The sequence below is a fragment of the Stenella coeruleoalba genome (assembly GCF_951394435.1).
Source record: "Stenella coeruleoalba genome assembly, chromosome: 1".
NCBI lineage: Eukaryota > Metazoa > Chordata > Mammalia > Artiodactyla > Delphinidae > Stenella > Stenella coeruleoalba.
Genome location: NC_137169.1, coordinates 178,622,079 through 178,638,178, shown reverse-complemented (window position 1 = coordinate 178,638,178; position 16,100 = coordinate 178,622,079). Strand labels below are relative to the sequence as shown.

At 36.2% G+C, this 16,100-nt stretch overlaps 1 protein-coding gene across 5 annotated transcripts in view; it reads left to right on the top strand.

Moving 5' to 3' along the window:
- Positions 1–16,100, top strand: part of RASAL2 (RAS protein activator like 2) — a 387,706-nt gene that overhangs the window by 206,074 nt on the left and 165,532 nt on the right. For 4 of the 5 annotated variants that reach the window (XM_079903334.1, XM_079903335.1, XM_079903333.1 and 1 more), the window contains exon 3: positions 840–966. In XM_079903334.1, coding sequence (XP_079759460.1) covers positions 840–966 — 127 coding nt within the window. Of the gene's footprint in view, positions 1–839; positions 967–16,100 lie in introns of those variants that run through there. The other variant, XM_079903336.1, reaches the window with a different exon arrangement.

Sequence of the window (16,100 nt, the reverse complement as noted above, 5' to 3'; positions counted from 1 at the left end):
TAATAAAATCTCATTGTGAAAAGTCTTTGCCCTCTACCCCCAAAGTAAGATGACTTGGTCTTTTAGAATTACCGAAATCGAAAAGAAAAAAAAAAAAGCAACTTAGAGCCATCCCATTACTCTACAGTGATAACCAGTGTGTAAATTGTAAAATATTTAATGGAATTAGAGATCTTTTGTACCATACATAGTTCTTATTCCACATGTACAAACAGAAAAAAAAGTTATGCCAGAAAAACTATTTTTTAGGATTTCAAAAACTAATCTCACTTGTGGAATAAAATATGCCATTTTATGTATCAATTACTATCTATACACTAAAAACATGTATAGGTAGTATAGTATTTCATTAACTATCTCTAAGTGCTTACTTTTAAAATTGGAGAAAATTTGGTTGATTTTACTCCTTTTATCTAACAAAACCTTCTTTTAAGAGAATTTTGGAGTGAAGTCTTTCTGGTCAACTTTTATTTCCATTTACCTACGATTGGGCAGGAATGGGACTTGTGAACCAGTTTCTGATGTAAAGGAATCTTATTTGTGTGGATGTTTTGTTTTCTGAGCTCCCTAAGCAGGTACACAACTGGATGTGATTTGTGCATACTTCATGTAAGTTAATTTGCATACTCACCTTTCCTGATCTTTCAGTTTTCTTTTTAAAGAAAAGATTCCTGAATAAAGGGTTGGTAATAACTTTAGCCTTTGTGCATACATTATTTCTACATTTCTTCTGTTTTGCTCTGATGATTACACACTCCTACCTTCATCAACTAAAAACATTATTCAATCACAAGGTAGTTATGGCACTATTAAGTTTCATCTCTTTCTTGGTTTACTAGATACCTGTGGAGGGAGGACAGGATCAGCAGACAGATTCCACCAAAGGGCGATGCCTGAGGAGAACTGTCAGTGTCCCTTCCGAGGGTCAGTTTCCTGAGTACCCACCAGAGGGCGCCGCTAAACTGGGTAAGCTAATGTAAAAGGAAAGAAATTCCTAGTTTTTATCCGGTAATTTATGGACTTGTTATTGAGTGTTACAATAAAACAAAACATCCTTCATTTACTGTTAAGTAAGTACTTTAAAATATAGTATGTTAACCAAGAATTAGAGGTCATTAGAAAGTTTTATTCTTTATAACCAAGTGGCAGCAAAGTTATTTTGCAGAGAGAAAATTTATCTGAGTGCTAGTTGGTTGCTGTAAACTCCTGGGCAAGCCGGATGATATGTTGTTTCTGATTTTACTGCTTGGCTTTAAATTTTAAAAGAACATTAAGTGATCTTATTGAGGCACTGAGATTCACTGGGGAGCCAGTTTTGGTTGGAAACTTAGTATTAAATGGTTTGTGCCCTGTTCACACAGTTCCTGGTGTTGTCTTGTATAATGTAATGTCAGATTAGGCTAGTTTAGCTGAGCTAATTTTATATGGCCCATGTAAGTTATATTCAGGACTGTGGTTGGAGTGGGTGACAGAAGGGATACATCAGAAAACCCCACTTGAGTTGTTATATACTAAAGGAATTAATGTCAGTATCAAAGCTGCTGTTTCCCTGTTTCCTACCAAATGATTCTGTTTGGTGTTTTGCATGCTTACCAATGGATATTTAAATAATTAGACCAGTCAGGTAATTTTAAGTGAACATAATTAAGATTAAGTAAAATAATGAAAGAATTTGAAAAGTAGGAGTTGCTCTGGTGTTTTGCATTGTGGTATTATTCTTTGCTTAATGGACCTTGACATTTAGTCATAGACATTTAGTAGGTAGATAAAACGGATTCATTTATTGTCTCTATATTTGTTAGTATGGATAATTTTGTGATTTTGTTGTATTTTTGAAAATCAGGGTTTTGGTTTTTTTGTTTGTTTTTGCCTTTTCCTTCATTTCCTTTCATTTTCTAAATGGAGCTCAGGTTCTTAGTCAGAATTTGAATCCTTTAGTTCTCTTTTTATCCTGTGACATTTATTGCTTTTCTAGACATTAGTCAGGTTAGCAAACACTTTTCTCCAATGGGTCATACTTGGAAAAATCAAATATTCCTCTCATCCATTGTACTTCTTTAGCATGTGTTGAAACCAGTTTAGGTGTGGGCTTAAATTATATTGCAAACCTTCCTGGATGTAACCATTTTATAGCCTGTTTGTATTTCGCATACAAGTTCTATGTGAATTGGACTAGCTCAGAGGCACCTTCTTTCAACTCCTTTGCTGTCATTATTTGTAATGTTAAGTTGAAGACTCTCTTTGCCACTTCTCTAGGGTCCTTTGACTATTCACACTTTGATCCACAAAAGTCAGCTGATTTTTGAGGAAGTGTAGTTGTAGTCTGAATAATTATTATGATCTTATAGGAGAGAAATACGTAGTAAATTGTTAAATGTCTCCAACATTCCAGGTACAGGTCCGAAAGACAAACTAAGATGAGCTCTTTGGCAAGCAGATCATAAAGGTTTTGTAGGTCATCGTAGGAGCTTTGGCTTTTACTCTGGGAGGTGGGGAGCCACTGACCTCTATACTGAGACTAGGGAAGCAAGATTGGGAGTTTAGAAACTAATTAGGGTGCTATTGCAATAATCTAGACAAGACATGGTAGAACTTGGGCCATAATGGTATTAGTGGAAGGGCTGAGAAGTGACCAGATTATATTTGAAGGTGGAGCCAACAAGCCAGTTCGCTGGTTGGATTGGATGTGGGAAGTGAGAAACAGAAGAGTGAAGAATTTAGGCTAGAGCAGCTGGAAGAATGAATTTATTTTTTAAAATAAGGAACACTGGGAGAAGCAAGTTTGAATGTGGGACTGACCAGGAGCTCAGTTTGAACATCTTAAGTTTGAGGATCTTATTAGATACACAGATAGAAATAAGTGAGTCTGGAAATTAAGGGAGAAGTACAGACTGGAGATACAGATTCAGGCTTTTAGCAAATAGATGGTGTTTGAAGCCATGAGATTGAGTGAGATCATCAAGGGAAGTGTATTTAGGTAGAAGAGAAAAGCTTAAGACTAAGCCCTGGAACATTTAGAGATTAGGAAGATGAGGACGCATTAGTAAAGGATGGACCAGAGAAAGAGAATGAAGATATAGAATTTTGTTTCCAAATAAGTAAGTCAAGTGTGTGGGGAAGCCCTTCTGTTTTTGCAGGGTTCTTTCCCTTTGCAAGCTCTGCATTCTCTTTGTTCCTCACCAGTAGAGGAACCCCAAGGAGGACAGATCAGTTTTTGCAGATGTAAAACCATGGCATACATTTTGATTTCAGGTGTGAGGCAGTCAGCTATGGAGAAATGCCCACTCATGAAAAACATGCACCTTTTATTCTACCTCAGAGAATTCATAAAAGAAAAGAGCCCTGTGAATATAAAGGATATGTGAAGAACCTTTGTTAGTGGCTGCCAATTTACCGTCCTTCAGAGATTTCAAGCTGGTGAAAAAACATGAATGTAAAAAGGATAGGAAGGCCTCTATTTCTGCCTCACACATTGTTCAACATGAGCAAATTCATAGTGATGGGAAACCTAATAAAGGTCAAGAACTTAGAAGAAAAAAGTGTGTGTGAAGAGGCAGAGTGGGGAGTGGTTAAGCCCAGAATGTACTTCTCACTCGCTAGTTCTCAGTCTCTTGCATTCAGCAGCTTACAGATTACCCAAAATACAAAAAATTTATATTTACCCTGGCATTTGACACAGATTTTGATACAGCAAATTCTTTTCCATTGAAAATGAGATGTTTTCTTAAGGCATATGAACATCTGGCCTGAAGCACCCATTTCCAAATTTAGAAAACCTAGAAAAAACTATTTTCCCCTGGTAACAATATCCAGATTTTAATTTATTCATTAAAAAAAGATCTGTCAAATTGAAACCATGCGAAAGCATGATTTACTGAATTTTCAAAAGGAAATTACTTCTTCAGATGGTAGGGTCTTTGCATACAAACAATACAGGGAGGTATATAAATTGACCACATGAACTAGAACGAGTAAATATTCATTTTCAATGTAAATATAACCTACGTGAATTCAACTTTTTTTAAAAAGCCACTGGACACCTTTCAAGAACACTATTAAACAGAGGAAAAATGAAAGCTGAACAGTGGACAACATTTTTGTGACACATACATTTATAGAAGAAAATGTGTCTCTACTACTGCATGTTGTCTGCTGCCTGCCTGGGGGATAGCACAAAGGTGAATTGAGAACCTTGTCCAGTCTGGTTGTTGTGTTTCTTTGACATTCCAGTAAAGTTAATGCTTTGATGCCCAAATGGGCAAAGCAAAGTCAGAGCCTGAAGTGAGCAAGAACCTTGTTTGCAGGTGATGTCAGAAACGTGATCATAAAGCTGGTTTAATTAGAAAGTGCAAACACTCATAAGTGCATGCGTTCTCAATTCTCAAAAACATCGTTCAAATTGAACTGACACATTCAAAACCAAACATCTAGTAATTCAAGGCTGCAGAGATCTCCATGCCTCTATTTTATTACATTGAGATAAAATCTTAAAAGTATCCCATGATCTTACTTACAAAATCTCTGGATTTTTAAAAAACTGTGCCTATGATATCACATTTGTTTCATTATCATGGAGTCCTCAAAACCCAGAAATATCTGGTAAACGTACTTAAAATTATAATTTCACATAGTACGCTTTTGATACCTGTTAGCAAGCATAGGAAAAAAATACTAGAAGTCTTTTGGAGTCAGAGGCAGCTGTGCAAAATTTTCATGTTTATGTAAATGAAGAAGTCAAACAGAAATCTAAAATAACACCACCAAAAAAAAGGGAAACTAAACTGGAAAAACTTTGAGGAAAAACCAGTCTTGCACCTATGTTTTCCTAAGTTTATTGACCCAAGTGATGAAAATTTGAGGAAATTTTTAAAAAAAGGAATATTAAAAAGCAGCATATACTAAGACATTTATAAAATTATTGAAAAGGATAACTCATTTAGTCAAAATTATTAGAGGATATTGATTACTCAAATCTAGCTTTAACCCTGACCGTCTCTGTTAAATTAGGCTGAGGTCTAACTTTATGTGTAAACTAATGACTCTTTTTATTCCCAAGACGTTCACTATTAGGAGGATTGAAGTATTTTCAAGATGCTAGAATCTTTTATAAAAATACAGGGTGGTAATGATAATATTGAAAGAAAGGGAAATGAGAGTAATGAAGATTTAATATTATAAGAAACATATCCTTCTATTTTTCAAATAATAGAATTTTATTTTTTCACATTAATTTTATTTTTTTAAATTTTTATTTTGTATTGGTACATGTTTGATTAATAATGTGTTAGTTTCAGATGTACAGCAAAGTGATTCAGTTATACATATACATGTATCTATTCTTTTTCAAATTCTTTTCCCATTTAGGTTATTGTAGAATATTGAGTCATGTTCTGTGTGCTATACAGTAGGTCCATGTTGGTTATCTGTTTTAAATATAGCAGTGTGTACCTGTCAATCCCAAACTCCCAATCTATCCTCACCACCCACCTTTCCCCACCGGTAACCATAAGTTCGTCCTGTAAGTCTGTGAGTCGGTTTCTGTTTTGTAAATAAGTTCATTAAATAATAGAATTTTAAATGGTGATAAATAATGACTGTGTATAGTAGCACTCAATATTTAAATTGACTATTAAATTTATATATATAAAAGTATATGTGATTATATATCCTTCGCTGTGTAAAAAGCTTTTTAGTTTGATGTAGTTCCATTTCTTTATTTTTGCTTTTGTTTCCTTCGCCTAAAGAGACAGATCCAACAACTGCTAAGAACAATGTTAAAAAGCATACTGCCTATGTTTTCTTTTAGCAGTTTCATGGTCTTAGGTCTTACATGTAGGTCTTTGATCCATTTTGAGTTTATTTTTGCATATGGTGTGAGAAAGTAGGCCAGTTTGAATCTTTTGCATGTGGCTGTTCAGTTTTCCCAATACCATTTATTGAAGAGGCTATCTTTTCCCTATTATATATTTTTGCCTCCTCTGTCATTGATTAAGTGACCATATAAGCATGGGTTTATTTCTCTTACATTGATCTATGTGTCTTTTTTTGTGCCAGTCCTATACTGTTTTGATTGCTGTAGCTTGTAGTATAGTTTGAAATCAGGGAACGTGATACCTCCAGCTTTGTTCTTTCTCAATATTGTTTTTGCTATTTGAGGTCTTTGTTTTCATACAAATTTTTGGATATTTTGTTCTATTTCTGTGAAAAATGTCATTGGTAATTTGATAGGGATTGCATTGAATCTATAGATTGTTTTGGATAATATGGTCATTTAAAAAATATTAATTCTTCCCATCTGTGATCACGGTATATCTTTTCATTTGTCCATGTTGTCTTTAATTTCTTTCAGCATTATCTTATAGTTTTCTGACTACAAGTCTTTTAATCCTTAGATTAATTCCTAGGTATTTTATTCTTTTTGATACATTGTAAATGGGATAGTTTTCTTAATGTCTCTTTCTGATAGTTCATTATTAATGTATAGAAATGCATCATATTTCTTATGTTAATTTTGTAGTCTGCAACTTTACCAAATTTATTTATTAGTTCTAATAGTTTTTTCTGGTGGCATCTTTAGGATTTTCTATATATAATATCATGCCATCTACAAGCAGTGACTGTTTACTTCTTCCTTTCCAGTTTGGATTCCTTTCATTTCTTTTTTTCTTGCCTGCTGTGGCTGGGACTTCAAGTACTGTGTTGAATAAAAGTGGACCGAGTGGGCATCCTTGTCTTGTTCCTGATCTTAGAGGAAATGCTTTCAGCTTTTCACTATCTCATATGATATTGGTTCTGGGTTTGTCATATATGGCCTTTATTATGTTGAGGTATTTTCCCTTTATACCCACTATGTTGAGAGTTTCTATCATAAATGGATGTTGAATTTTGTTGGAGCTTTTTCCTGCGTCTGTTGAGATGATTGTATACTTTTTATTTTGAGTTTGTTAATGTGGTGTATCACATTGATTGACATGCAGGTATTGAACTATCCTTGCTTCTCTGGGATAAATCCCACTTCATCGTGGCATATAATCCTTTTATTGTATTGTTGAATTTGGTTTGCTAATATTTGCCGAGGATTTTTGCATGTTATATTCATCAGTGATCTTGTCCTGTAATCTTTTTTTTTTCTTTTTTTTTGGTCGTGTCTATCTGATTTTGTTATCAGGGCAATGGTAGCCTTGTAGAATGTGTTCAGAAGCATTCCTTTCTCTTCAATTTTTGGGAATAGTTTAAGAAAGGTGTTAATTCTAAATGTTTGGTAGAATTCACTTGTGAAGCCCTCTGGCCCTGGACATTTGTTTGTTGGTAGTTTTTAAAAAATTACGGATTCAGTTTCCTTCCTGGTAATCAGTATGTTCATATTTTCTGTTTCTTCCTGATTCATTCTTGGGAGATTGTACATTTCTAGGAATTTGTTCATTTCTTCTAGGTTGTCCATTTCATTGTCATATAATTGTTCATAGTAATCTCATGGTCTTTTGTATTTCTGTGTGGTCAATCATAACTTCTTTAATTGCTAATTTCATCTGTTTGGTACCTCTCTTTTCATTCATATTCTTTATGAGTGTGGCTAAAGGTTTATCAATTTTTGTTTATTTTTTCCAAGGACCTTCTCTTAGTTTCACTGATCTTTTCTTTCTTTCTTTTTTTTTTAGTCTCCTTGTATTTCTATTCTGATCTTTACGATTTCTTTCTTTCTCCAGTCTTTGGGTTTTTCTTGTTCTTTCTTTTTTCCTAGTTGTTTTAAGTGTAAGGCTAGATTATTTATTTGAGATTTTTCTTGTTTCTTGAGGTAGGCTTGTATCACTGTAAACTTCCCTCTTAGAACTGCTTCTGCTGCATCCCGTAGATTTTGGATCATTGTGTTTTGATTTTCATTTGTCTCCAGGTATTTTTTGACTCTGATTTCTTCAGTGATCCATTGATTGTTTAGTAACATATTGCTTAGCCTCCATATGTTTGTGTTTTTTGCAGTTTTTTTCTTGTGGTTGATTACTAGTCTCATACTGTTGTGTTTGGAAAACCTGCTTGATATGATTTCAGTCTTCTTAAATATAAAATATCTTAAATATATTTGTTTGTGGCCTAGGATGTGATCTATCTCAGAGAATGTTTCATGTGCACTTGAACGGAGTGTGTAATCTGCTGCTTTTGGATGGACTATTCTATGTATGTATCTATTACATTCAAATAGTTAATGTGTTATTTAAGGCCAGTGTTTCCTTATTGATTATCTGTCTGGATGATTTATCCACTGAGGTATGGGGTATTAAAGTCTCCTACTATGATTGTCTTACTGTCATTTTTCCCTTTAATGTTTGCTAATATTTGCTTTATGTATTTAGGTACTCCTGTGTTGGATGCATATGTATTTACAAGTGTTACGTCTTCTTGTTGGATTAATCCCTTTATCTTTATGTAATGTCTTCTTTGTCTCTTGTTACAGTCTTTGTCTTAAAGTGTAGTTTTTCTGTAAGTATTTCTACCCTGGCTTTCTTCTCATAGAATTTAGTGTTTTGTTTGGATTCCTTTCTCTCCTTTTGGTGTGTATCTATTATATATTTTTGGTTTGTAGTTACCATGAAGTTCATATGTAACAACCGTCTATATGTGATTATTTTAAGTTGATGGTCTCTCTTTTTTTTTATTTTTTTATTATGAGAATTTTCAGACACAAAGTTGAATAGTGCAATACACATCCATGTGCCCATTACAGAACTTCATCAATTGTCATCATTTTGCTAAACTTGCAGAAACAAGTGTTAATTATAATCAGAGATAAAACAGGATTCAAACTTTGTGCAAAAGAGTAAAATATAATTTTTTACCAACAGTCAAATGGTGAAGGTGGGCAAAATCATCGCATGGTGCAACATGGTAAAGTAAATAGAGGGTTAAGGTCCTTAACAGAAGGATGCATCTTGCATGAAAGGAGGTGGGACATATTTTATAGCCCCCTGTTCATGCTGCAGGAAGATTAAGTTGATGATCTCTTAAGTTCAAACACATTTTAACCACCCTACATTTAATACTACCGCCCGACATTTAATGTTTGTGACATCATATTTTACATCTTTTGTTTTGTCTATCCCTTAACTACTTATTGTAGATATAGATGATTTTACTACTTTGGTCTTGTAACCTTCCTACCAACTTTGTAAGTGGTTGATTTACTACCTTTACTGTATGTTTGCCTTTACAAATGAGATTTTTCCTTTTGTAATTTTCGTATTTCTAATTGTCATCTTTTCTTTTCCCCTTAGTAAAGTCTTTGAAACATTTTTTGTAAGGCCAGTTTAATGATGATGAACTCTTTTGGCTTTTTCTTTTTTGTAAAACTCTTTATCTCTCCTTTAAATCTGAATGATAACCTTGCCAAGTAGAGGATTCTTAGTTGTAGGGTTTTTTTTCCATCACTTTGAATATATCATGCCACTCCCTTCTGGCCTGCAAAGTTCTTGCTGAAAAGTCAGTCTAATGCAGGGGTCCCCAATCCCCAGGCCGCGGACCGATACCGATCCTGGCCTGTTAGGAACCGGGCTGCCAGCAGAAGGTGAGCGGTGGGCGAGCAAGCGAAGCTTCATCTGCTGCTCCCCATGGCTCCCCATCACTCACATTACCACCTGAACCATCCCCTGCATTGCTCACATTACCACCTGAACTACCACCCCCCAATCCATGCAAAAATTGTCTTCCACAGAACCAGTCCCTAGTGCCAAAAAGATTGGGGACCACTGGTCTAGTGGTTGTTCCTTTGTACATAACTAGTTGCTTTTCTCTTGCTGCTTTTAAAATTCTCTTGTTACCTTTAATTTTTGCCCTTTTAATTATAATGTGTCTTGTTGTAGATCTCTTTGGGTTCATTTGTTTGGGACTCTCTGTGCTTCCTGGGCTTGGATATTTGTTTCCTTTCCCAGGTTAGGGAAGTTTTCAGCTATTATTTCCTCAAATAGGTTCTCTGTCCCCCTCTCTTTCTTCTCCTTTTGGTACCCCTATAATGTGAATGTTAGTATGCTTGATGTTGTCTCAGAGGTATCTTAAAAACTATCCTTATTTTTTTTTATTCTTTTTTGTTCAGCTTGGGTAATTTCCAGTACTCTGTCGTTCAGTTCACTGAGCTGTTCCTCTGTATCATCTAATCTACTTTAGATTCCTTCTAGTGTATTTTTTATTTCAGTTATTGTAGTCTTCAGCTCTGTTTGGTTCTTCTTTGTATCTTCTAACTCTTTGTTAAACACTTCACTGTGTTCATCCATTCTTCTCCCAAGTTCATTGAGCATGTTTATGATCATTACCTTGAACTCTTTATTGGTTAGATCGCTTATGTCTTCTTTGGTTAGTTTTTCTTCTGGGATTTTTGTCTTGTTCCTTTGTTTGGAACATCTTCTGTCTCCTTGTTTTGCCTAATTCTCTTTCTCTGTATTAGGTAGGTCAGTTACATTTCCCAATTTTGGGTAAGTGGCCTTATGTAGGAGACATCCTATGAGGCCCAACGGGACACTCCCCTCTGGTCACCAGAGCTATGTACTCTAGGGGTGTCCCCTGTGTGGGCTCCATGGGCCCTTCTGTTGTGTTGGAGCTGACAGCGATGGGTGGGTTGATAGGTAGGGCTGGCTCTTAGCCCAGAAGGCTGCCAGGCCCTGCCTCATTCAGTGGCTCCCAGCCTGTTGGTCCTAAAGCCATTTTTTAAATTTCACTCTTATGAGCTAGATTTAGATTAACAGCTAAACCATTTCTTAAATGAGGAAATCGGTTCTAAGTGAAGGTATCAGACCACAGTCTCTTATAAGTTATAAGAGGATGTTTAGATTCCTGATTTGCTCTTTTATCTTCCTCCCCACCCTCATCATGGAATAGTACAGATTAGTTCAGTTTTGTGAAAGGTGATTCCAAGGCAGTGCTGCCCATCTGGTGGTGCAAATTATGTGTTGCCCAGCAACTAGGGGTACATGTCATCTAATTCTCATTGTTGATTTGTCCTTATTTTTTTAAATGTCCGGCAGATGGCAGTAGGGTGTCTTAAATAAAAAATTCCTTTTCTGATTCAGTTAAGTCATTTGTATAGGCTACTGTCAGGGTTGCTGTAAATCCAGAAGACATAGGGAAGGAGAGATCATGAAGGAAGTCAGTGTTTAACTGTGGACTAGCTACTTGCTAAGTTTAGAAACTGTATCATATCTTAATATTTAAGTTAGTCTAACAGACTTTTTTTTAACTTAAATAAAATACATTCTGTTCTTCAACTTTGACTGTATACTTTTATAACAATCTGGAACGTCAGGCTAGAATTTTCAAATTTGGTCCCATGTCATGAGAGACCCTACAAACAGGCATGTGGACATCCTGGCTGATACATTCAAGCTCTGTTGGGGTTGGTGCTACCAACCAAGTAGAGCCCTCTAAAATGTGATGCCCAGGTGAGGGGCCTCTCTCGACCAGTCTTAAGGCAATATTAACCTTAGTAAACCACTATGGTAGTTGGAGAATTGGGTGGGAATAGTAATGAGTGGCATCAGGAATGGTTTTTGATTCAGCCTGGACTTCTGAAGAGAAAAATGGTGGATTGAACATAAGCATATAATTTGTATTCCTCGCAGAAACCCCACTACAACTATAGTAAAGGGATATTCTTTTAAAGACATGATCCTTCAAGGATAAGGAGAATGGCAAAGAAGAAAACAACCACAAAAAAACAATAATACATAATAATAAATTGAAAGCTGGAAAGCAAATGGAGTGTGGTAAATGTCCTAGCTGACCTGAGAAAGCCAAATCTTAATCTAGCAACGAAGAAAGCCAAGAACCAACCAGATTTTTACCGCAGAATCTTCAAATAGCTCAGGAATCGATGGCAGCAGGAACACATAGTAGTAGATCCCTCAGTCTTCTCCTCTCCCCCAGACCACTGAATTGTTGCTCTTCCTGCCCCTATCTCTACCCTAATGGAAGGCTGTAGGTTAATTCTGTGGGGGAGAAAACTCAAGGGTCTCTGGACTGGGTTACACCAGGCAAAGTTAAGAGCACAGAGCACTTTACCAAATACGAGGGAATAAAATGAACACCTGCATACTGAATGATGAGACCCCTCCACCTGTCTCCCTCACTTGCCTTTTACCCTCCAGGCAGGAGATCAGTGCCATGGGGATATTTAACCAGCCCAAGAGGAAAGACCTAAGGACACTGACATTCCCAAAGCTAGTAGTCATCAGAGGGAAAGCCTCTAGCTTGAAAGAAAAAATCCAAAACAAATAAAAACAAAAGGAAAAAGAAACTTGGAGGAACAGAGGTATGCAGGGAGTAGAAAACTTAAAAAAAAAATTATGATTATCTTCAGAGAGAGAAAATATTACATATGTGAGACAAGAACTGAATGTTACACAAAGCCAAAATGCTGCTGTGTATTAAAAAAATTTTAACAGAAATAAAACTCAATAGAAGTGTTGGAAGATGACAATGAGGAAATATCCCAGGAAGTAGAGGAAAAAAAAGATAAAATAATTAGAGTATCAGTTTAGGAAGTCAAAACAATGAGTTCCAGAAAAAGAAAAACAAGGGGAGGAAATCACTAGCAAAATAATTTAAGAAAATTCCCACAACTGAAGGATATGAGGTTCCAGATTGAAAGGAATTACTGAGTGCCTATGACAAGGCACATTTTCGGGAAATTTCAATTTGTCTCTGATGACAAAGAGGCCATTTTACAAACTGCCAAAGAAAGGAAAAACAGATTACAAACTAAGGATCAGAAATCAGAATGGCTTCAGACTTCTATCAGCAGTTTCAGAAGCTAGAGAACAATGAGGAATGCCCTCAGTCTTCTGAAGGAAGATTATTTCAATATAGAATTCTGTATTTAGCTGTAAGTCATTAATTGCACATGAGGATAAGATAAAGACATTTTCAGACATACAAGGTTAAAAAAATTACCTCCTACATATCATTTCTCCTGAGGCTAATGGGATACATTGTTAACCACGAACGAGCAGGATGTGGGATATAGGATAGGAGATCCAGTTCAGGGGAGAGACGGAGGGTGCAGCGGGAACCCGGTTACATAGCTCGGTAGCAGCCACAGAGTGATGACAGCCAGTTCAGACTGGAGCAGTCAGAAGGCTGCTGTGAAGACGCCTCCAAGAAGACCAAATTGATATAACTGAATTAATTGAAACAACAGGAAACGTATTTGGGATCAAATTGACAATAAGGACATAGAAATCTAAGCAAATAAATGATGACAATAACTAAAGCAAGTTTCCATGCTTGTTCAATACTAGTTGTAATATCCTCTTAGACTTGAGGTGATAAGCAACATAGATTAATGCTTTTATGACTAAAGCCAGCTTCTTCCCACTTTATTATAAGTATTTAATTCATAAAATTTACTCTATTTTAGAAGCTAGATAAGTTAAAATCAAAATAGCACACTTGAGTCATTCCTAGTTCTGCTCTCTCACTGATTCACTTAACATCCTTCTCCAGTAACTGTCACATTCTAATTTTTAGTATATTATCTGGTTCTAGAACTGACTATAAGTTAGGACACTTTAGGACTAGTTCAGTTCTTCATCAACCTTTTCTAAAAAGCAGTTTACTCATATTTTTCTGTACCTTGAAATCTGATTTCATCTGCCACTGAAATTTCTAGCAGTCTCAGAGCTGTGATAAGCTCCATAACTGCTGTCCTCTTCACCTTCTAACTCTCTTCAGAGTTTGTAATGGTTGACTTCCTTCCCCTCTTTAGAGCTCTCCTTTCTTGACTCCTGTAACTTTTTTTCTCTTGGCTGTGTTTCTCCCTCGCTGTACCTTCTTGACTATTTCCCTCTTTGTAAGTGCAGGTATCTAAAGGTCTTATCCTTACCCTTCTTCGCTTGCTTTGTCCTTTCTTTGTAGATGACTTCACCTATTTTCATGTTTCCAGGTATCATCTTGGTGCCAATAACTTTTAAGTCCCTATTTCTGGCTTTAATTTCTCAGTTCCAGACCTGAATTCCCAATTGGTCATCTGAACATCTCTACTGGAATGTTCAAAACTGAAGCCATTCTCTTTGTGTAGTTCCCTTCTTTATTCCCTCCTTTCCCCACAGCCTGTTGTTCTTATGTGATTGCTGTTTCTGTTAATATGACCACCATCCTTCTGGTCCTTCTAACCTTACATTACTCATTTGTTTCTACCTAGTTGTCTTAATAACTACCCATCTATCTCTTCTTGGTTCTGTCTTCTTCCTTCATGCTACTCCTTTCACTGCTTGTTTGGCATTAATCTTCTTAAAATCACTATTGAATCATATTACTTTATTTCTTTAAACACTTTTGCCGGATCTCCATTATCTATAGGATGAAATCCAGATTTGCGATAACACTACAGGTCCTCTGAATTCTGACCCAGACTTAGCTCTCTAACTTCCTCTTTCTTTACCCACCACAGATATTCTGGGTCCAGGTCATAGGACTGCTTCAGGTTTCCCGGGCATTCTCACACCTGGGCTTCTGCTCACATTGGGCCATCAGCCTGGATTATCTTGCTATGTTCTCTCACTCCACCACCCTCATCTATGATAGTCCCATTTGTCCTGAAGCCCAATTAGATATCACCTCTTGGCAGTTTTTCCTTTTATTCCACTAATCCGAATTCACAGCATTTATCTCTGATAAACAGCTCCTTTTTTACCTCTAATAATGAATGTATGTCCTTACGCTTTTAACAAGTTGTTGGTGTGTATCTTCTTTACTAGATTGGAACCTCTTAGTTGACAACACTATCTTCATTTTGGTGTCGCCATGGCAACTAGCAGGTTGTTTTGTGCATGGTTGCAGGTTGAGTGAGTGAGTCAGGTTGTTTTGTGCATGGTTGCAGGTTGAGTGAGTGATTGTTGAGCAAATGACTGACACATTAGAGAAACCTTTGCTTGACTTTTTCAGGTGAGGCACTTCAAAGTGAAAAGTAATCTTAGGTGTGGGAAGTATTTCCCCTCCACCCCCATCCTCTGCAGGGAAAACCACATCCACTTCAGAGAAATATTTTAGGAACGAAATTAGAGAATTAGTATCATTATGCGGCCACAGGGACTATAAACAGTTATACAGTCACAACTGTTGGTTCTGATAAATGCAAAGTTGGTATGCGCCATTGTCCAAGTTAACAAATCATAGCGTCGAGTGTACCTGGTTGCAAATGTCAGATCTGAACTCTTAGATTGTGCTGCTGGTTAATATTGTAACCATAGTTGTGTTAGTGAGCACAGCATCTGTGCTTTTTTTTTTTAAAGATTTTGTTGGTAGTAAATAGCTTTTATTAAATATTTTCTTGTTCCTATACAGAATGGTAAGATAAAATATGTTCTTTTAATAATAGAAAATGATCTTTTTATCCTTTCTTTTGCATTTCAGGTTGATAGCATACACATGTGTGCTATTGTTGGAGTTTTGGTTAAGAGATTAATTAGTCTATCAAAATCACAGGAGCAGATTTAGCAGTTATCTCACAGGTAGGGAGCTTACTGCTTTAGGAAAGAAACTTCATACCTGTGACTGGAACTCTCCATTCTCTCTGAAAGGATTGCCTTTATCAGAGACAGTTGTGAGGCAGTGGAAATGGCACAAGCTTTGAAGTTGCGCTAACTGGATTCCAATTCCATTTCTTCTCATCATTTTTTTTTTTTTAAGATTTTTTTTTTTTGTGATGTGGACCATTTTTTTTTTACATTAATTTTTATTGGGGCATGGTTGCTTTACAATGTTGTGTTAGCCTCCACTGGACAACAAAATGAATCAGCCATACACGTACAGATACCCCCTCCCTTGAAGTGGACTATTTTTAAAGTCTTTATTGAATTTGTTACAATATTGCTTCTGTTTTATGTTTCGGTTTTTTGGCCCCAAGGCCTGTGGGATCTTAGCTCCCCAAACAGGTATCGAACCCACACTCCCTGCATTGGAAGGCGAAGTCTTAACCACTGGACCACCAGGGAAATCCCCTCTTCTCATCATTTTTAACCGTCAGCCTCAGCTTCCTTATCTGAAGAGATGTTTATTATGATTTGAAAGAAGAATGCATGACCAACAACATAAATTTTGATTTGAGACAAACTTCAGTTCTC